Consider the following 23,379-nt stretch of genomic DNA (forward strand, 5'->3'; position numbering starts at 1 on the left):
TATTTATATTTGGATTTTTATTTAGAGAAAAGAAATAACAAAGAGAGATGGAAATCTCCGGCGAGTCTAAGTGGGTGAAGCTGAAGGCCGTCGAAGCCACTCCGGAGAGCTTTGGAGAGTACGGCCAGGTGGTGGAGGCTTCGCCGGACGGCGACGTGTTTGGTCCTAGCGATGCTCAGTTGGACCTCAGCCATGGAGTTCCAAGGTAATCCATTTACAACCAATAAAAAAATACAATTAGCAAAGCAATTTGGGCGCCTGGTTTTTATAATTTTTTTTTTAATTAAAGATAGTATCTGCGATGGCTAGTTCGGTATGGGAAGGGATCCCGAATCCCGAATCAACTATTTTTGGGATGAGAATTTAAACCATCTTCAATCGAATGGTCCAAAAGACCAGATGTCAAAAAAACATTCAAAAATAATTTCCAACCGAAAGCTAGGTCTGAGGGCTTGTGGGTCCCATAAAATCTGAAAAGACCAAAGGGCTGGCCCAAATGAGCCAGCAAGCCAGCCCCGGGCTGGGCTAGAAAACTCATCAATCCTATCGAATATAACTGATAGGAATTTTAGGCCAAAATTCAAATGCAACTGCTAGCTGACGTCAGCTAGCTGTTATTTTTGAATTTTTTTTTTTACAGTTTTAATTTTTATGTTTTTTTTTTACAAATTTTTTTTGCTATAACTTCATTTTTTAAATTCTATTTTTTTTCTATAACTTCTATTTCACAACATTTGTTTCATATTTTTTTTCCTATAACTTCTATTTTACAAAAAAAAAATTTTTTTTTTTAAATTCTATTTTTTTTCCTATAACTTCCTAAGTCATTATACAATATTAAATTAAATTAAGTAACATGAAACAACATTAAACAATATAAAACATAGGTTGTTGTAGTTTTTAAATTTAATTTGTAGTTTTAAATTTAGGTTGTAGTTTTTAAATATAAGTTTGTAGTGTTTAAATTTAAGTTGTTTTAGTTTTTAAATTTAAGCTGTTGTTGTTTTTATATTTAAATAATAAATTATGTTTGGCCTTCGGTTGGAGACGGTTTTTTGTGGCAGGGCTAAAACGAGCCCTATGGCCCTTTGGCTCACGATTGGAGATAGAGGCAAATATGACCATGTACTGTTCATTAAAATATTAATATCTTAGAGGACCAGAGGGTTAAAACAAGTCATCTGACCCTTGTTCAGTTGGAGATGGTCTTACCACCTCAAACCGAAATTTTGGAAATCACAAAATGTTTTCAATATTTCAGAATGGATCGGGACCAACAATCTACAATTCTAAAGAGTAACCAATCAATTTGTAAACCTTCATTTTCCCCAATCATGTTTCATTGATATGCTGTACTGTTAGGATCAATGCTCCAACTCCTTAGCTCAACCTGCAAGTAGCTAGTAACAATGGCAGAGGGTATGGAGGAAGAAGATAGAGAGAGAACTGAATATTTTTGTTTTATTGTTTTCTAATCAAAATACCGTTACAAGGACTGTCAGACTATTGGTGCTTATATTCCCTTTCACAAACAACCATTGCCAGCTGGCCATTCACTAAATAAACTAATTAACTAAGTAAAACAACTTAAGTTCACTAATAATGCTTAACGACTATATAATTGTGATCAAGTAAATCACAATCCTAACATTACTCCCCCCTTCGAAAAGAAACCTTGTCCTCAAGTTTGGGACTGGAACTTGAAGTCTGAGAACCTTGTAGTGAAATCATCAAAGTCTTCCCAAGTTGAATATGCATTTGAGCTAAATTTCCATTTTACCAGTAGTTGAACTCTTGCTGCATTGCCTTTCTTATAGACTCTCATTTTCAGCACAGTCTTAGGTTCCTTGACACATACTTCTTCATCTGGCAACACTGGTAGTAGTGGAATGAGAGTGACACGTGGGCCTAAATGCTTCTTAAGGCAACTTATCTGAAAGACAGGGTGAATTTTAGACTCCAAATGTAGCTTTAACTTATAAGCTACCAAGCCAACCCTATCCAATATCTCAAATGGTCCATAGCACCGGGGGTGAAGTTTGTGGTGAGTATGGATAACAAGGGATTAGAGTTGATAAGGGAGTAGCTTCAAGTAGACGAGGTCACCAACTACATATTTGTTTCCCTTCGATGTTTGTCAGCTTGAACCTTCATGCGATTTTGAGCAACCAACAGATTAGTCTTGAACATGGAGAGCAATCTGTCTCGTTCCAAAAGCCCTTGTTCCACCACTTCCAATTTTGCAGTGCCTCTCTCATATGCAGCAACATGGGGATAAGGGTAGCCATACACAATCTCAAAGGGACTGAATTGAGTAAAGGTGTGAAAGGAAGTGTTATAACTTCACTTGGCCCAAAAGAGCTAATGAAGCCATTTCTTAGGCTAGCAACTTGTGAAACATCGTAAATAAGTCTCAAGGCACCTGTTAACAACCTAAGTTTGTCCATCACTCTGAGGGTGGTAACTTGAATCATGCACAATTTGGATCCTTAAAGCTTGAAAAACTCTTTCCATAAAGCACTCAGGAAAATGGTATCCTTGTCACTCACAATAGTTGCAGGCATGCCATGCAACTTGAATACATTGTCTACAAAAGCCCGAGCAACAATTTGTGCAGTATATGGGTGTCCTAGTGCAATTAAATGAGCAAATTTAGATAGCCTATCCACCACTACCATAATAACATATTTACCTTTGCAATTTGGGAGTCCAGTGATAAAATCCAAGCTGATATCAAGCCACACTTTGTCAGGAATGGGAAGAGGGTGCAATAATCTAGGGGATGCCAAGGTTTCATATTTGTTCTATTGGCAAGCTCTACATTTCGAGACCCATAGCTTGATGTCTTTTTTCATCCTGGCAAATAGAAATTTCTTTTCAATCTTTGGTAAGTCTTTAATACCTCATCATGACCAACTATAGGTGTACTACGATGCTCCTCAAAGAGTTTCCTTCGCCAACTAGAAGTAGGACTAACCACCATTCGTGACTTGTGCTTTAAGAAACCATTATCAATGGTAAAGTTGGATAACTGTGCATTGGTGGGGGAGGCTTAAGAGGGGTTCATTACCTCCTTCATTTTCTGGAAGATCCAAGCATCCTGTTCCGAATGCCTTCTTAATTCATCTAACCATTCCATAGTAAGGGTAGGTTATGGTTGTGCACTCTACAAGAATATCATGTGGTGGCTCAGATAAAATGGTAGATCTAGGAACTCGAGACAAAGCATATGCAACTACATTGTCTACCCCTTGCTTATACTTAATCTCGTAGTCAAAACCTAAGAGTTTGGAAACCCACTTCTGTTAGAATGGAGTGGAGGTTCTTTGATTCAAGAAGTATTTAAAATTGTTGTGATCCGTTTTGATGATGAAATGGTTCCTTTGCAAGTAATTCTGCCATTTCTGAGTGGCATGCACTATAGCAATCAATTCTCTCTCATATGTAAATAGAGCTTGGTTTCTGGGACCAAGAGACTTGATAAATCGGCCTACCCTTTTGTTGCAGGATTGCACCTATCTCAGAACCTGATGCATCACATTCTATTACAAATGGTGTTGAAAAGTATGGTAAAGCTAATAACTGAGGAGAAGTCATAGCTATTTTGAGTTGCTGGAAGGCCAATTCAGCCTTTGGTGACCACTAAAACCCATCTTTCTTAGTCAAGTTATATAGTGGCTGACATATTTTTCCATAACCAAGTATGAGCTTGCGATAATAACTTGATAATCCCAAGAACCCTCTGAAAGCCTTGACATTTTCTGGAGAGGCCAATCTAGAATTGCTCGAATCTTTGCAGGATCAGCTGTGACTCATTCTCTGGAAACAATGTGTCCCAAATACTCGATTTGGCTCTGACCGAAAGAACACTTTTGTTTTTTAACAAAAATTTGTGCTACTACAAGACTTCAAATGTTGTGGACAAATGTGAGAGATGGTCTGCCCAATTCTTATCGCAAACCAAAATGTCATAAAAAAACTAGAATAAATCTTCTTAGATAAGGTTTGAAGATGGCATTCATCAAGCTCTGAAAGGTTGCTGGAGCATTAGTCAAGCTAAAGGGCATAACTAAGAATTCGTAGTGTCCTTCATGAATTTGAAATGTTGTCTTCTCTATGTCATCAGTGTGCATACGTATCTGATGATACTCGAACCTTAAGTTAAGTTTTGAAAAGAACATGGCTCTAAAAAGCTCATCAATAAGTGGTATATGATATTTATCCTTAATAGTGATGCAATTCAACTCTCTGTAGTGCATGCAAAGGCACCAAGTTCCCTCTTTCTTCTTCACCAATAAAACAGGGAAAGAAAATGGGCTATGGCTAGACCTAATGAAGCCACAATCCAGTAGCTCTTGAACAGCCTGCTCAATTTCACTCTTTTGGACTAGACCATAATGATATGGTCGAATACTAAGAGGTTTAACTCATGGCAACAAGGGAATTTTGCGATCCTGTGCTCTAATTGGGGGTGTGTAGTAAGAACCATAAACACACTATCAAACACATTCAACAAATCCTGCAGTTCACATAATTGCTGAGGAGACAAATCTGAGGCCTCAATTTTTCCCCCTTTAAGGAATAAAACAAGATTCCCATATTAGAATGATGGAATTGCTTCTCGATTTGGTGGCAAGAAGTTTCATGTAACTAGGAAATGGTGAGGGTGCTAGATTAGGTGAGTGGTTTTTGCCTACTGAGAAGTCCAGAGTATACTGTTGCAAATCCCACAACATAAGGCTTATAGAATAGAGCCACTGCACACCCAACACTACTGTTGGAAATCCCACAGCACATGGCTTATAGAAGAGAGCCACTGCACACCTAACACGACATCACAGCCCCCCAAAACGTAAGGCAAACATGTCAGTATGGCATTTATAATCTCAAAGCTGCATAGATAATTGCTTACAACACCCTTGGTTCCAACCTAACCTCTTGAGCAACCTTGAATCTATGAAATTATGAGTGCTACCCAAATCGATGAGTATTTTGATAGGTTGCTGCTCAAGTACACCATCTATCTTCATGGTTTTCATAGCAGGATGTGCACTAGTTCCATAGAAATCACAAGCACTTAATTCCATTCCCAATAGTGCACGATCAACATTCTTTAACAATTTGCACTCTTCTGGCTCCAAATCATCACAGACATCATGCATAAGAAGTTGTTTGTGTAAACATTTATGCCCTCGAACCCACTTGTCGTCACATAACCAACACTCTTCTTTTTCCTTTGAACCTCATCAGGGGGTAAGTTTCTTATATGGCGGGTTTTGGGGTCGAGGCCGACCAAGTGGTGGTGGAGGTAAGGCTAGAGTAGGTTTTGCCATTGGATGGGGTTTTGGAGGGTAGGGTTTCAAATTGTTAATCTTAGCATCTAATTGAGCAGCAAATGAAATGGCTTCATGAACTGAATTAGGGTGGAGTAACTTAACATCATAACGCAATTCCTTTTTGAGACCTCCAGAAAATAACTCTTTAACAATATAGGGCCTACATCTGAAGTACAATTGGCAAGGCGCCGGAATTCAACAATATAATCATGAAGAGTACTTGTTTGTCTGAGTTTGAACAATGACTCAATGCAGTCCTCAAAATTAGTGGAGCTAAACTTCTAGCATAAAGCAATAGTGAATTCCCCCCAAGTTGGAGTGGAGTGGAGTGGATGCAATCATGCCATCGAAACCATTACAACGGCTCATTCTCGAAGTGGAAAGAGGCAGTCACCACCTTCTAGTGATCTGGGGTGTGATAGTAAGCAAAGTACTGCTCAGCTTTACAGATCCAAGATGAGGGATCATCGTCTTTGGAGAAACGGGGAAAATCCAGACGATGTTGCCACTGAGGGCAATGAATACAACCACCACCTTCAAAAGAATCGCGGCACTGGTAACGCGGAGTGTTAAGGCAATGGAAATCTGCAAAAGAACCAACACTGCCCTGAGACCCTAGGTCGCAACGAAGATGTTCCAGTAGAAGGGCAAATTTCGATTCCAGGGAGGTGAACTTGGCGTCCGAGGTTGCTGTCGAGGATTGGATCAGCTGAGGGATAGCTTCCAGAGCAACTTCCATGGTGGACATGCGCGTTTCCATGGTAGACATTCGAGAATTGGTGGTGTGGCGGGGCATACAAGAGGGAGACGCAAGATGAAGAAGATGATACCAATGTTAAGATCGATGCTCAAGCTCCTTAGCTCAACCTGCAAGTAGCTAGTAACAATGGCAAAGGGTATGGACGAAGGAGACGATAGATAGAGAACTGAATATTTTTGTAATGTTGTTTTTTAATCAAAATACCGTTACAAGGACTCTCAGACTATTGGTTCTTATATTCCCTTTCACAAACAACCATTGCCAGCTGGCCAGTCACTAAATAATTAAGTAAAACAACTTAAGTTCACTAATAATCCTTAACGGCTATATAATTGTGATCAAGTAAATCACAATCCTAACATGTCCGCTCTACAAAAGCAGAACTCCAGCAGCAGCATAGGAAAAGTGGAAAACTAAAACAGTCCCTAGCAAAGTCAAAAGACTTAAGGAAAATTGACAATGTGACCTTCACATTCAGAAATGTCGTAGTTATTTTGAGCAATTGCAAGATATCTGATTGATTATATTGTTCAATACACGACATTGATTTACGTTCTAGCAAAATAACACGACGTATAATTTCAAGAAGCAAAACAAAATTACTTTTTAGTGTCACATTTCAACTTTGGTTCATGTTTACAGGTTCTACGTAATGAATCTTCAAGGTAGGCCGCTCAAGTTCTCAACGATCACACACCATGCGAGCGTGACGCAGTGCCTCGGTTCAATCGGCGGCCACGTTTGGTATCTTGGAGTGGCCAAGGCTTCCATTGTTGAAAGCAAGGACCGTGAAGGCAACAATGTGGTGCAGTCTCATTGTGCCTCCGGCCATTTCTACGTGCCACCGGCTGTGGCAGACGTTCGGGTTTTCAAGATTACGGGTCCCAAGTTCCTGAAGCTTAATGTCGGGACGTGGCATGCGGGGCCTTTGTTCATGGCGGGGACTATGGACTTCTACAATCTGGAGCTGAGCGATACCAATGTGAGCTTCGGCCTTTCCTCTACTCTTTCATTTATGCTTTTGCGGGTTTGGTTGAGAAACTTGCGTGCAACCGGGATATGTCTTCATGTTCCTCACCGGGATATGTCTTCATGTTCCTCACGCCCATGACCGGGTCACCTGATGGGCGCTATAGGAACATGGGGAGATATCTCGGTGACAGCCGAGACTTTCCTGTTGGTTTGGGCAAAACTGGAAATGGAACCTCAATCAGACGGCCATTTTTTGTTGCAGGTGGTTGATCACACGACACATGACTTTCTGAAGGAGAATGGAGTGAAGTTCTTGATCGACGAGTGACTGTAATTTTTCTGTTTGTGATTTCCACTTCTGAACTTGTTTCAGAGATGCGTATCTTAAATAAATTTTTCTGTTTGTGATTTCCACTTCTGAACTTGTTTCAGAGATGCGTATCTTAAATAAACGGATTTCAGTACTCAAATTTCAGAATCCGGAAGAATTACAATTTGGAATATTCAGAATCTGTATCTTGCTTGGTGAAGGACAATATAAATCTTACAACATTAAGAAACACTTCATGAAAATTGTTTCTAGAGAATCAAAAATATAAATACACTCCAACACTCCAACCGGCACAAGAAATTAGCATCGATGCTCCGCTGAAGGAAGCAAGAACGCTAAGTTCCTTTGCGTCACTATTCACCCCCCATCATCTGCATAACAAGGATTGAGATTGCAATAAGAATGCCGCTCGATTATTTCAAGACTCATCTAACAATTTTTCTTTGGAACAGTTTCTGTCACAGTAATATCGTTATTATATGTGAATTACTCGCCATTCTAGTTTTCGAAGTTTTCATAACAAATTATAGTTAATCATTCACAAGAGTTCAACTCCATTGCAATCTACGGTACTGTGGGCAATGCACAATTACCTTGAAAATCTCGCCAAACATTCCCATCCCTTGCAGCGGATTTCTGCGCCGTACTCCATAAAACTTCTCCGCAATTTCATCAAGCAACTAAACCATAAATTTAATGTCAGCACAAAACACACCGCACACCTAAATGGTGGTCGCGCAGAAAAACTGCATACCTCATGAAATGCTGGTTCTCTGTCCAAGCTTGATTTGTATTTCTCTCTCAACATATTAAAAAGCGGAAGAGCATCTCTCAGCAACCTGCATTGAGAATAACATTCAGCAATGTGTAAACCTTGTACCATACACGTCAATAATTGAGGCTCCTTATTTCATAATCTAATTAAATCTTTATGATCTCTCAGGACTTTGGCTATCGATATTTGGAGGCATGAAGATCAGGGGCATACATAAATTGCATATTTCCAGTATGGTTATTAAATCAATATTTGATTGCCCAAGTCACCAAAAATCGAACAAGCAACAGTACATATCATTTTCTCTTATCATACTCCAAATTCCGTTAAGACTGATAACATTGTTACGGAGCTTTCTCTAGAGATGGGATATACGATTGTTACGGTTCATGAATGAAAAGAAAGAATTGAAAGCAACATACGTTTGCAAAAGAAAATTGATGAATTGGATCAAATTGGATTTGGGAAAGTCGAGCTGCTTAGACTCCACTTGCTTCTTTATCTCATCCACGAGAATATTGGCATCTCTCAGATTACCAACTGCCAAATACCTACACCAGAAAGACACAAAATCAGCTCTATAGGAAAACAGAATTAGCTCGATTAGCCTACTGCTCATGAAAAGTACGTAAACATGACAAAACGGTAGTTGAATGTGTATATTCGTCGAGGATCTCCCAATTTTGAGTGCACACTTTGAACCCAACAAATCAAAAGACTTTTTAGTCAAAATGGTCCCTGAGATTTGCACAACACATAACTTTGGTCCCTGAGATTTAAAATCAATAGAAGTGGTCCCTGAGATTGTCCATCATCCATTATTTTGGTCATTCTGTTATAAAACTCCGTTAAGTTGAAGGTATAACACATAACTTTGGTCCCTGAGATTTGCATAACACATAATTTTGGTCCCTGAGATTTGCATAACACGTAACTTTGGTCCCACATAACCTTGGTCCTTGAAATTGTCCACCATCCATCATTTTGGTCCTTCCGTTAAAAAGCTCAGGGACCACTTAACGAAGTTTTTTAATGGAAGGACCAAAATAATGGATGGTGGACAATCTCAAGGACCACTTCTATTGATTTTAAATCTCAAGGACTAAAGTTATGTGTAATGAAAATCTCAGGGACCATTTTGGCTAAAAAGCCCAAATCAAAATTTTAAATTGCACTATGTTCATAAAATCCACAATGTATTTTAAACTACCCTCGAAAATTAGAAAGGAAGTTCCCACATTACATCATAACCAAGTTATTGTTTCTCAGTTTTTACGAAAACATCAATTAGGCCATGGATTTATTGCACTCGTTGTGAACTTCAGAATTGAAGCTATATTAAAATTCTGTAAGCGAATTCAGGATTCAGGTTCCATAATCCAGATTGGTTGTTCAACTATCATCAATGATATCAACCGGAACCGAAGAGTGAATTGCCTATACAAGTACATAGTGGAGAAGTGGCTTACATTAAAATCGCTCGTGCAATGGCCAAATCATCTTCCCCTGGATAACACTGCATGGTCAAGAAGTATGAACCCCATAAAAACTTTATATCAAAAAGCTAACCATAATTCTGTAACATACCTTTTTCTGCATTTGTGAAAATTAATTTCTTTTTTTTTTTTTTGGTCGAAGATGAGTTTCTAGTGCTAAAAGAGGAGACACTAACTATAATTTTGTAGCTCACCTTGCCCATAAAATTTACTAAAGTCGAAGCAAACTCTTTGGGGTTGTTTCCTCGAACAAAATGATGCGACACTCTAACCATGTCCTGCAAAGCAATCAAACAAGATAATGGTGTTCACTCTGCACTTATAGCAAGAATAGTTTGAACAGACCAAAAAAAATAAAAAACGATTCCAACATGTCTTCCAAAACATTGTCAATAGCAAAAAGTGCTTCAGAATAAAACCTTGGAAAGATGACGCAATCACCAAAATGACCGTAAACAAGTTTGTATAAATAATGATCTGTTGGCCAAAATCAAGTTGGTCCAATATTCCATCTGACCTTACTAGCAATTAATATGCAGGCATTTTCAAAAAGTGGACTGTAGGGACAGTCTTTGAAATGTATGCACTCGAGAGCTAAATACTAAAGGATTATGGACAGCCGCAAGCACAGCAAAGAACACAATCAAGATGCTACTTACCACCTCAGGAGATTCAAAATATATGTAGTTCGCTAACATGACATGTATTTCTGGAGCTCCACCCTTGGGTGCACCAAACTCCTTAGACCACCTGAAAAGAGAGAAACAGAAATGCATTTTCAGTGCTCGATGACACTATAGGATCTGATATAAATTGTGTGCATGCTCGTCATGTACACACATGTTTAGTATAATTATGAAAGTAACCAGGAAATAAAAGATCAAAATTGATATTTTCCTTAATATGGATAAAGTTGGGAAAAAAAGAAGTTCAATATGAAGTGAAATTGTGGGTTATAATTGGTTTTTCAATAATTAATTACTGCAATTTTCTCCTAAACACCTATAAAAAATGCTAGTAAATGTTGAAAAAAGCGGGGAGGGGGCCGGTTAGCTTCTGTTAAAAGGGTATGAGTAACGACATTCTCTTCTTTCCCAACATTTATCATTTATTACCAAATTTCTTCTCTTCCTTGCACTTATCCAACATGGGAAAGTAAACGATTTCCCATTCTCAAGCCCCTTTTTCCCACCAACCAAACACATAGTTAGAGTAAATTGTAGATAAAATGCATGGATTAGACAAAAGAAAAAACCACATGAATATCAAATAGCATTGAATATTCAGATAGAGAGGAATCAAATATCTTAACTCCCACATAAAAGACCAAACCATAACCATGAAATCTCTCTCAAAATTGGGAAAAGGAAAATCTTGAACAAAACTCACTTAAGAGCAGATTTTAGAAACGATGAGCAGCCCTCAACACATGTTTTTGCTTCCCCAAGTGTTTCAGAAAGTTGTTGCATGTCATCTAAATCCCCTAACTGCTGCGGCACAGGTATCCGAGGAAATGCTTTATAAATTTTCCTGACACGACCTGACAAAATAAATAAATTTTTGTCATGATCACGAAAATATAGAAGCATCATAATATTAGAAACACCAGAACACCGAAAATGGCTAGGAAAACATCTGAATCATATCCAAAAATTCTATTTATCATAACACTGATACTCTGATACAAATAAAACCCGCTAGAAGAACCAACCACGAGAAGTTCAAAATTACTACAGAAGGTAAGAACAAGCCAACAGTGAACCAATCGAGAATTGAATTCTATACCATATGATAATAACAACTGACCTAGTGTTTCATCATCATAAGGGAATCTTCCTTTGACAAGTGTTTCCACAAAAAAAACAGCCAACTCAGCACCACAAGTAACCTGAATTTGTTTTCCGTATATACAGTGTTAGTAATACAGATTTGACTATGAAATGTCATGATATATTTTCTGCTTGTTTGTATCTTGACTATGTCCAAATTATGCAAATTTGTATCTCAAAACGCAGAGCCATGAAAGTATGACCTGCCCATGTTTCAGTTGGTTGCATGCGCCGGACTGAAGGATATCCACAGCCTCAGAAAACCTCTGAGCAGCTACATATCTGCAATAAAGCATCCATATTTGATCAACGTGCATGCCTTTAAGAAAGACAAAGGAATAAAATGGGTTCCTGGGTTCCTCAACAGCCATGCTCACTGTTAAATAAAATGAGGCTTTCTCCAATGCGGGAAAAATCTTGCAAGATGTGAACCCAGCCAATCAAGCAGGCACTCGCATCCCGCAAGATTTATCCCACATTGGAGAATTTCTGTCAGTACAATTCCCAATATTTTCCTGAATCATCATACTCTTGAGCCTCGAAACTAAATAACAGAAACTATCTAAGCATAAATTATAAAGAGCATATGATTCGTACCTTGCACTAATAGATTTGTACATTTGTTGAGCTCCATAGTAATTACCTTCCTCTACAACTTTCTCTAATTTCTCAATATTCTGCATTTAAAGTAGAAAAACAAAAATGCAATTGGAAACCATCCTTCCTGAAACCAACTGGCTGATAGAATGAAACCGAAAACTGTTCTTCATCAAAACTAAGCATCGAGTATCAAAGTAAGCAAGCATTCGAAACGAGATTTATTGCATTACCATAATCTCAACAACCAAATTCAGGCTGCATTTGTTACTTTGGAATGTAGGAAATCTAAAGCAAAAACCTTTTGTGGAAGAAATTATAAGTTTTTAGATCAAAAGTCAAAAGCCAAAAGCAATAAGCAGCTTTATGGACTAGAGTCAGCAAATACGATTAACACTGAGCATATCACATTCCAAATCAAACAAACACAAAACAGAGAGCTGATCATATTCATATATATCACAATTCTTCAAAAAGTAGAGCAAATTACGAATCAGAATCTCAAATCGGAGAAATTCCATAATTTCAGTGCAGAAAACAAAACCCGTCCTATGAATTCTCCAATCGAAACGTTTCCGAATTGAGGAAACACAAAGATTGCAGAAAACTTGAGGAAAGATTCAGACTTTTTCTTCGTTCTCACAAGAAACCAAGAGATTGGAAAGCAGGATTTGAGGTGGCGTACCTCTTGGGCGGGAGGCAGTGCGCCTCTTTTGGGTCTCTCCCGCGACATGATGATGGTCTCAGTTTCTGGGAGCGTCGAGTTCAAAGTGGACAAAGGTTGTACTCTCCAACTCAAACACACAAATAAAGAAAACTCAAACACATTCGGGTTTGGTAGATACGCTTAATTACATCTCCACCAGTTAAACCTCACCCCAACTCTCCCTTATAAAATAATTTAGACACCTCGTGAAACAGCATAATGGTTTGAATTCATCGTTACATGGCGTCCCAGTCTAATCATTAAACGTTATATTAAAATTTACATATAAAGATATATTATTATTAAAATTAGTTTTTTTGCACACGCTCACACGTAAGAATGAGCAATGGTTATGGCAGGCGGGTAACTGCGATTATTTATCCATAACCGTTTATATTCATACCCGCATAACCGTTTACCCGTTGGGTAATTGCATAAATAGTTATACCCATAATCATAATCGTTTATAAACGGTTATCCATACTCATAATCGTGTACCCATTTAACCATAACCATTTACCCATTTAACCATAACCATAACCATAACCATTTATCCGTTTACCCGTTTTTGAACCCGTTTATCTTTTTTTTACCCATTTACCTATTTTTTCACCCGTCTACCTGTTTTTTTAACAACTTGAAAATTACAAAATAAAAATTTGTCATAATTTTTGTTTTCTGACACTTAAACACCGTTATAGGTACATTTTAGCATGCATTCCCCTATTTTAATCATTTAAGTTCTTATACAATTCCAATAATTGAAATAATAGTTTATGAACGATATTTTTTTGCTACACCCAATCAAGTCTTTAATTATAATTCATATGATTACAAAGTAAAGCTTCTAAAAACAAAAAGTAATCATTATCTTGAATGATTCAAAGCTCCAAAATATTCTGAAACTAAACATTTTCGAACACGTTCAATCACAAAGTATCATCGACTCGTTGTCACAAAAAACGACCTACAAAGAAATGTATAAATTGAATTAGTATCCCATTTAGGAACACCGACACCAATTAGCATGAACAGAAGGCATTATGCAAAATCAACTAATATAAAACACCATTCAATCAACTGTTCCTTTACTAACAAAATGGCATTATGCAAAACCAACTGATATAAAACACCACTGATATAACAGTTTGCTGCTTGTATGGCAATGTCATGAATCAGTTTATAACTTTACAGACATGAATCGGTTACATTAACACAAAACCAAAATGAAAAAAGCAGCCATAAGACCATCATCCTCTCACCCGCATTATTCATGCCAGGTCAAACCTTATAGTTTATATCCCAATTGATCAAAAACTACAGTTTTATAGCCTAAAGGTAGTATATCCCCCTACAAATACCCATCTGCTCCATCAAAACTCTTTACCATATCATATTCACAAAGTGATATATCATCATATCAACTATCTAGATGGCAAGTCGCAGATGTTCTATTGATAGCACTTGCATACATGGTGACCAAATCAACTGGATAATTGTGTGTATTTTACACACGTCTTTGATTTATGCAGCAATCTTACTAGTGTTAATGTTTAATCTCACAAAATAGGCACACATTAATTACAAATACCAAGTTACTAAATTTATAATCGGTGGAATGAACCCTATTGGCCCCTCCAATTCAATTTCGGTGGAATTCAATTTTGTGAGTTCTCTGAGGGTTTTTATTTTATTTTATTTTAATTTTACACATATTAAATTAAATGGGTAAATGAATATCCGTTATAACCGCAGGTAATACCCATAACCGCCCATTTAAATTTCACTAAACGGTTATACCCATAACCGTTTATTTGTCTAAACGGTTACCCATAACCGTAACCGGCAACTTTAAATAGGCGGGTAACTGCGGTTACCCAAACCCGTGGGTATTTTGCCCATCCCTACTCACACGCATGCGAGAGGTATTTTGTAGATTGTATATTTGCGTACATCATAACAATTTTTATTAGGAGTGTGATATCCACACACCCTATTTTACTTCTCACACACCCTTCTAATTTTCGGCCGTTGGATCGGATGAATTGAAGAAGATCAACGGATAGAAATTAATAAGGGTGTGTGAGAAGTAATTTGAGGTGTGTGGATAGCACACCCCTTTTTATTATTATTAGTTTTCAATAATTTCTTTATGAATTTTTTTTCTCTACCGTTGTGTTACAACGATTATTATAACCATGTTTTATAATTAACGTACATGGTCAAACCTTATTTTTCTATATATGTTGCACATTTTTAAAACATATAGTGGGGTAATTACCGTAATTTCTTTGTTGGGGTAAAGAACCACTATAGGTTTTGTTTATTATGGACATCCTAAAAATCTGTCATTTTTCTTTTTACTTTGCGTAAAATAATGATTTATATGTTATTCATACAATCGTCAATCAACATGGGATTTTAGATGCAAGTTCCTAGCCAAAGTCCATAAACAATAGTATGTAAATATAAATAAATAAATAAAGTAGATAAAAACATTAAGTATTGGTAACAAAACACAAAACAACTTAAATGTCATTGTCACATCCCGGCCCGAGTCTACCACATCTCGGGCCCGTTCCACCACCGTAGCACAATATTGTCCGCTCTGAGCTTACCATTCCCTCACGGTTTTGTTTTTTTGGAAACTCACGAGCAACTTCACAGTGGATCACCCATCCTCAGAATGATATGGCCTCCTTCTCGCTTAACTTCGAAGTTCCTACGGAACCCGAAGCCAGTGAGCTCCTAAAAGGCCTTGTGCTAGGTAGGGATGTGAATATACATTTAAGGATCACTCCTCTGAACGATGTGGGATGTCACAATCATAATATAAAGCAAACATAACAATATTTACATTATTCAGAATACACATAGTATATATTCACTCTCTCATTTTAATGGTATAGGGAGTTCATAAATCGTAACCACCTAATCAATTGCAACTATTCATTACCATGACTTCAGTAGTAGGAAACATAAAACAATGAGAAGGTAACTATGATACTAAAGAGTCATGTGTTGTGTTGTGTTAGTTGTTTTCTTTCTCATGCGACGACTTAAAAATAAAATACAACATTCAGTTATAAATAAAAGAAAATGAAACATACAGTTATAAAAGTAAGTTCAAAGAGGTTAGTTCGTATTATGTAAATTGTTATTTTATCAGATTAAATTAAAATTAAAATCTAGTAAAAAATAAAAATTAAATTGTTAATTCAAAATTTTGTATACTTATTACTACAGTCTAATGATATTTCTTTTCTTCACCTATATGTGAGAGGTCTCAAGTCCTATTGTGAGGCTTTTGGCTCACTCTCTCATCTCTTAATGTAGATATATCATTTGTTAAAAAAAAATGAAAACTTTGTTTATATATAAGAAAACTGTTGTGGTCTATTTTATCTGACAGAGGGACTAGGGCCGGCGGCAGAGAGAGAGAGGAGAGAGATGTGTGTTTGTAGAATTGTAGGGGAATGTGTGTGTTGTTATCCCTCCTACATTGTGCCTTTATTTATAGTAGTAAAGGGAGAGAAGATATTCCTTCTCCTCCAAGTAATACAAGTTGTAATAGGAAAGGATAACTAGAATCAAATCTTATCTAGGATTTACACAATCATACTTAAACTAGGAATGTTTACAACACTCCCCCTTGAGTGGGTAAATACTCAAGGTAGATTCAGCATCATGCAGAAGTTGAGGAAGTTGACTCGTCGGCATTGATTCCAAGGAACAACGCTTATTCTCAATAAGGTACGAACTTGCATAAGTAGTAAGTCTCACTAAAAAACCCTAAGGCTATGGCAAAAACCCAAGTAAGGACAAAATCCTTAGTCTAAGGAAAAATGAGTGAGAAATGCAAAGTCAAAAGAAACGTCTACAGGACGTCATCAGGGATATGACCAGCCCAAGGTGGGTGCCTCGTTAAAACCTAGTTAGGTAGCAAAAACCCAGTGGGAAAAATGCTCCTAATCGTAGGGAAAAAGAGTACATTAAGATCAAGCAAGTATCCAGAAGATACTCCCCCTGAGTTTGACATAATTCCAAAGAGAAATAGCAAAGTTACAACTCAGAAAGTTTACGCATACCAATTCCATGAACAAGCTTCTGAAACGTCGCCTTCGGTAGTGATTTGGTGAAGAGGTCGGCCAGATTGTCTTGTGATCGGATTTGCGTGACTTCAATCTTCTGATGCTCTTGTTGTTGATGTGTAAAGAAGAACTTCGGCGCAATATGCTTGGTGTTGTCTCCTTTGATGTAACCCTTCTTGAGCTGTTCGATGCAAGCTGCGTTGTCTTCAAAAATCATTGTCGGGGCATTAACGGCGGGATGAAGATCACAGGAGCTTCGAATATGGCCCACTACTGCTCTCAACCAAAAGCATTCCCGAGTTGCTTCATGTAAGGCGAGAATTTCAGCATGGTTAGACGAAGTGGCAACTAAGGTCTGTTTAGTTGACCTCCAAGATATTGCGGTGCCTCCAACGGTAAAGACATAACCCGTTTGAGAACGCGCCTTGTGCGGATCAGATAAGTATCCAGCGTCGGCATAACCAACAAGGCGAGAATCAACCCGATGAGCATAGGGTGCGGCATCACTCGAGGATTCGTAGGGATAGAATAAGCCCAAATCCGTAGTACCCTTAAGGTAACGGAAGATGTCTTTCACGCCAGTCCAATGTCTGCGTGTTGGTGCATTGCTGTATCTTGCCAAAAGATTAACAGCGAAGGAGATGTCGGGTCTAGTGCATTGAGCTAAGTACAATAAAGCGCCTATCGCACTTAGATAAGGAACTTCAGGCTCCAAAATCTCTTCATCATCCTCCTTCGGACGGAAGGGATCTCGCTTTGCATCTAGCGTACGAACGACCATAGGAGTACTCGAAGACTTCGCTTTATCCTCATTAAAACGGCGCAACACCTTCTGGGTGTAGTTCGATTGATGTACTAGGATTCCATCCGAACAATTCTCTATCTCGAGACCGAGACAGTATCGAGTCTTACCTAGATCTTTCATCTCAAATTCCGACTTCAGGTGCGAAGCAGTTCTCGCGAGCTCTTCAGGAGTTCCGATGAGATTCATGTCATCGACATATACTGCAACAATCGCAAATCCGGAATGTGACTTCTTAATGAACACACAAGGGCATAGTTCGTTATTCACATATCCCTGACTAGTCAAATACTCACTTAAACGGTTATACCACATTCTTCCGGATTGTTTCAAACCGTATAGTGAACGCCTCAGCCGAATTGAGAGCGTGTTCCGGGGTTTGGAAATATTTGAACCAGTCAATGTAAGTCATTCGGGAACTTTCATATAAATTTCCGTATCAAGATCCCCATAGAGATACGCGGTTACTACGTCCATCAGCTGCATATCCAGTTTTTCAGAAACTACCAAACTGATAAGGTATCGAAAAGTAATCACATCCATAACGGGTGAGTAAGTTTCGTCATAGTCAATCCCGGGGCGTTGTGAGAAACCTTGTGCTACAAGACGAGCTTTGTAACGCACAATTTCGTTCTTCTCATTACGCTTCCGAACGAAAACCCACTTGTAGCCAACGGGCTTCACATGTGGAGGAGTAGGAACTACAGGTCCAAACACCTTACGTTTCGCAAGTGAATCAAGTTCGACTTGGATTGCTTGTTTCCAGTTTGACCAATCAGCTCTACGTCGACATTCATCAACGGAACGCGGTTCAATGTCATCGCTCAACATGATCTCAGTAGCTACTGCAAATGCTAATGCATCGTCGACAATCATCTCATTTCTACGCCACACATCATCTAAGCTAGCATAATAGACCGAAATCTCACGATTCTCGGGAGGAGGATTCGTCTCTTCAAGGACGCTTCCATAATCTAGAATTTCCTCATGAGTTGGGTAAAATGAGTAAGCGATAGTCGGATTCACGGTAGGCTCTTCAGGACCTTGTGCCGTGGTTTTCCTCTTCCGGGGGTGTGAATCCTTTGAACCAAGGGGTCTGCCACGCTTTTGTGTAGGGGCAGATGATTGGCTAGCCGCTAATGTACGTGGATCACCAGAATTGGCGTCCCGGGCTTCCAGGAGGGTAGTCCGTCGTACATTTGGTACATCTATCTTTGCAGGCGTATTCGCAGCTGGAATATGTGATCTTGTCACGCGCGCTAGATCGGTGAAAGCATATGGCATGCTCTGAGCTATGCTCTGGAGATCTAATACGCGTTGCACTTCAACTTCAGACTGAGCGGTGCGAGGATCTAAATGAGACAAAGTGGGAGTCGTCCACGATAATTCGCGTCGTTCATTAGGAACGTTGACGTTCTTATCTCCCCCTAACGACGGGAAGACTGTCTCATAGAAGTGACAATCCGCAAAACGAGCGGTAAACAGATCGCCTGTCAAAGGTTCTAAGTAACGAATAATCGAAGGAGAATCATATCCGACATAGATTCCCATCCTTCGCTGAGGCCCCATTTTTGTACGTAAGGGCGGCGAGATCGGCACATAGACCGCACAACCAAAAACGCGCAGATGCGATATGTCGGGTTCGCATCCGGTGACCAACTGAAGGGCACTAAATGGTTGTGTCGCAACAGGCCTAAGGCAGACCAACTTTGATGCGTGCAATATTGCATGGCCCCAAGCAGCGATCGGGAGCTTGGTACGTATGACCAACGATCGAGCAATCATTTGTAAACGCTTAATGAAAGCCTCTGCCAGGCCGTTCTGGGTGTGAACATGGGGTACAGGATGTTCAACTTCAACCCCAACCGACATGCAATAGTCATCAAAAGTTTTAGATGTGAATTCTCCAGCATTATCCAATCGAATAGATTTGATCGGATAATCAGGGTAGTGAGCCCTGAGCTTGATAACCTGAGCCAACAGTTTGGAGAATGCAGCGTTCCTTGTGGACAACAAGCACACGTGTGACCAACGTGTAGAAGCGTCAACCAAAACCATAAAATATCTAAATGGTCCGCAGGGAGGTTGAATCGGTCCACAAATGTCCCCCTGAATCCGTTGTAGAAAAATGGGAGGATTCGAATGAATCTTGTCATAAGAAGGCTTAGTAATAAGCTTTCCCATAGAACATGTTTGACATGCAATTTCATGGATCGAACCTAAGCTTCGGGTTAGTGGATGCCCGTGTGAAGTTTTGAGGATACGGCGCATCGCTATTCGTCCAGGATGTCCCAAACGATCATGCCAAAGTGTAATTTCGTGCGCGGTCCCTGTGGTAGGGCCGGCCACATAGTGGCATTCTATGGGGCGTATGGTCGTAGTATACAGACCACTCGGGTTACGCTCCATCTTCTCTAGAATACGCTTCTGGCCATATTCGTAGGAAGTTACGCACAGAAATTCAACTCCATTTTCTACGTGGGTTTCAGCGTGGTAATTGTTATCTCTAATGTCCTTGAAACTTAGTAACGTTCTTCCGGAACGTGGAGAATAGAGTGCCTCAGCAATGGTCAAGATTGTACCATTGGACAACATTATACGTGCCTTACCGTATCCTTCGATCAGGTTGGATGGGCCTGAGAGGGTTGTCAGAGGTGCATTCTTAGGTACGAAGTTAGTGAAATAGATGCGTTCACGCAAAACAGTATGCGTGGTTGCACTATCTGCCAGACAACTAACTTTCCCACTAGTCATACCTAGAATGAAAAATTAATTTGAATCGGTCACATGCATAAAAGTTTATAAAAACAAGTATCAATTCAAAATAATTTCATGTATTCAAGGAAAAAACTTAATATCCAAAATAAATCGCCAACTAATAATCCAAAACATAAAGGAAAATTGTTCAAAATCAACCAAAAAACAAGGTGGGGTTCGGCCACAAGGTGGAATTCGGCCCCAATTGTCTTATTTTAACTGAAAAATAAGTCTATGTCTAAGATTCTAATCTTCCATAGGATTGGTATCCTCCTGAAAATCAGAAACCTCCATCTTTGTAGTCTCCGGTTCGTCCACTTGCAGGAAGTTTGATTCAAACTTCGTACGACGAGAATGATATGCATCCACAACCTTCTTGGGAGCACGGCAAATACGGGACCAATGGTCCTTGGAACCACAACGATAGCACATATCGTCATTCATTGTGGCAGGTGCTTTGCCCTTATTCTTGAAGTTCGGGGCCTTGGGAGCGAGGTTTGGGCGCTTCTGGGCTTTGTTTCCTCCCTTGGATGGGCCTTGGCTCTGTTGACCTTGGTGGGATGGCTTCTGGCCGCCCTTACCACGCCTCTTTTGGCGTTTTGGGTGCTGATTAGTGCTATAATGTGCTTCAGGCACAGCAGTAGCCCCAGTAGGTCGAGCTTGATGATTCTTCATCAACAGCTGGTTCTGCTTTTCAGCAAGAAGTAAAACAGAGATCAAATCCGAGAACTTAGTGAACTTCTGAGCTCTATATTGTTGCTGCAGGACAATATTAGAAGCAGAGAAGGTCGAGTAGGTCTTCTCCAGGAGATCCTCTTCAGTCAAAGTTTCATTGCAAAACTTGAGAAGTGATCGGATTCGACAAACTTCAGAATTATATTCATTCACAGACTTAAAGTCTTGGAAGCGCAAGTGCTGCCAGTCGTGTCTTGCTTCAGGCAAGAATATGTCCTTTTGGTGATCGAAACGATCAGCCAAAGCGACCCATAATGCACGTGGATCCTCCTCAGCAAGGTACTCAGTTTGTAGAGCGTCATGGATATGTCTTCGGATGAAGATCATAGCAGTGGCTTTTTCAGCCTCGCCAACAGGTTTATCTGTTGCTTCTTCAATAGCAGGACGCAAGTTCTTTGCAGTGAGGTGGAGCTTCACATCTTGAACCTACTTGAGGTAGTTCCTTCCAGAAACCTCCAAAGCGGTGAAGTCGAGTTTGTTCAAGTTCGACATGTTCCTATCACAAAATGGATGAACAAGATGTGGTTAGTGTAATGGAGAAAAATCAATCCATTCACATAGGAGTAGAACATACAGGTTATAATAGACATGTATTGGTTTAATTTTGCATGAAAAACTTCGGGTTTTCATGGGTGATATATTTAAGTGAAAACTTCGGGTTTTCAAACAAGGCATGTGTATAAGAAACTTCGGGTTTCAAAGTAATTATGAACTTCAGGTTCATATATTCCTGCAGGCAAACACAAATATATATGCAAACAAATATGCAAAGAATATATGCAGAAATATTGTATAATGATAAGTGAATTAATTTATTTTTGGTCTTCGGGGCCAAATTAAAGTGTGGGTGAAAATATAAAAACCCATATTATTTAAAAAAATTAAATAATAAAATCTCGGGGCCTAAAAATATAGGCCGAGGACCCCCGGGTGTAGGCTGCAGGCCCACGGGGTGAGAAGGGAATGGGCTGCTGTGTGCAGCCCTAAATCATCATTTTTTTTTTCACGCGGGCCGCATTAGGCTGGCCCAAGAACAAAAAAAAAAATCTTTTTTTCGCACGGGCCGAGAGGCTGAAGCCCACTAGGGCTCGGGTTGCAGGACCAAAACATCCCAGCCGTAGCTGGGTGTGTCCATCGGGGAAGAAGGCCGGTCTTTGATTGACGGCGCCAGTGCAGGGGACAGTCCATGGTCTGTGCAAACCATGGGTCGTCGGAGAACCAAGTACTCATCGACGGAGATGAAATCTTGACGTCGGGGCAAAGAGAACCAAAAAATTCAACTGAATTCAAATGAAAAAAACCCATGGAATTCTTCTGGAATTGCACGGAATCGTTATTGAAAACGATGGGTTGTGTCCAATTTGCATGACTGCCGGTCGTGTTGCGTCGGAAGACTCGACGGCAAGGACCTGGGCTTCAGGCCGTAGGTCGGGACAAGGTGCTTCAAACGCACCGTGTGGTTCCGTGCTTGCGGGTGTGGGTTCTCGGTTTGGGTTGGGCCATCGCAGGCTGCGGGCCTGGTGGCTTGCGGCCTTGCATGGTGCACAGGCACGGGTTCGACTAGAACCCTAATTTCCCCAATCGCAAAAATTTTCAATTCAAATATAATTATATGCATGTAAAATTCAATGAATCACATATTTACGTTGATGCATATGCAAATAATAGTTTCAATGCATGTACATATGTAGGATTCAATTCATGACAAATATCAAATTCACATAATTGTAGCAATTTTGATTATGAAGCATACACAATTTACGTAGAATCTAAAATACGTAAAACGTAAAGTTGGGTCATGCATCATGGTGAATGTTCATGCTATCAGGGCTTGCAAAATATCGAGTTAAAAGCCGTTGTTTGGAAAGAACCTGATTGCGTGATGATATGGATGAACTGGTTTGATGCAGAAAAAAAATCTCCAACGTCAGATTCCTAAGCGCAGCGGTAGGAGCGTGCTGATAACGTGTTGTGGTCTATTTTATCTGACAGAGGGACTAGGGCCGGCGGGAGAGAGAGAGGAGAGAGATGTGTGTTTGTAGAATTGTAGGGAAATGTGTGTGTTGTTATCCCTCCTACATTGTGCCTTTATTTATAGTAGTAAAGGGAGAGAAGATATTCCTTCTCCTCCAAGTAATACAAGTTGTAATAGGAAAGGATAACTAGAATAAAATCTTATCTAGGATTTACAC

The 23,379-nt window shown here is 39.4% G+C and overlaps 2 protein-coding genes across 3 annotated transcripts; one reads left to right on the plus strand and one right to left on the minus strand.

Moving 5' to 3' along the window:
- Positions 1–4: 4 nt before the first annotated feature.
- On the plus strand, positions 5–7,630 carry LOC103420731 (uncharacterized). 2 transcript variants are annotated; one of them, XM_070824865.1, is made up of 4 exons: positions 5–205; positions 6,739–7,078; positions 7,331–7,400; positions 7,460–7,630. In XM_070824865.1, exons 1-3 carry the CDS (start codon positions 48–50, stop codon positions 7,394–7,396), a joined length of 564 nt encoding a protein of 187 aa, XP_070680966.1. In that variant the 5' UTR covers positions 5–47; the 3' UTR covers positions 7,397–7,400; positions 7,460–7,630. The 2 variants fall into 2 exon arrangements, with proteins under 2 accessions (XP_070680966.1, XP_017183680.3); XM_017328191.3 differs by having other exon boundaries at positions 7,331–7,630.
- Positions 7,512–13,006, minus strand: LOC103420732 (protein GET4-like). Its single transcript, XM_008358772.4, has 12 exons — positions 12,782–13,006; positions 12,097–12,176; positions 11,703–11,781; positions 11,477–11,558; positions 11,060–11,210; positions 10,330–10,420; positions 9,865–9,948; positions 9,644–9,690; positions 8,597–8,725; positions 8,154–8,238; positions 7,993–8,079; positions 7,512–7,770 (listed from the first exon to the last, which is right to left on the minus strand). The coding sequence occupies exons 1-12, from the start codon at positions 12,827–12,829 to the stop codon at positions 7,753–7,755; spliced, it is 981 nt and encodes a 326-aa protein (XP_008356994.3). The 5' UTR covers positions 12,830–13,006; the 3' UTR covers positions 7,512–7,752.
- Between the last annotated feature and the right edge of the window lie 10,373 nt (positions 13,007–23,379).

This window comes from Malus domestica, chromosome 07 (assembly GCF_042453785.1).
Source record: "Malus domestica chromosome 07, GDT2T_hap1".
NCBI lineage: Eukaryota > Viridiplantae > Streptophyta > Magnoliopsida > Rosales > Rosaceae > Malus > Malus domestica.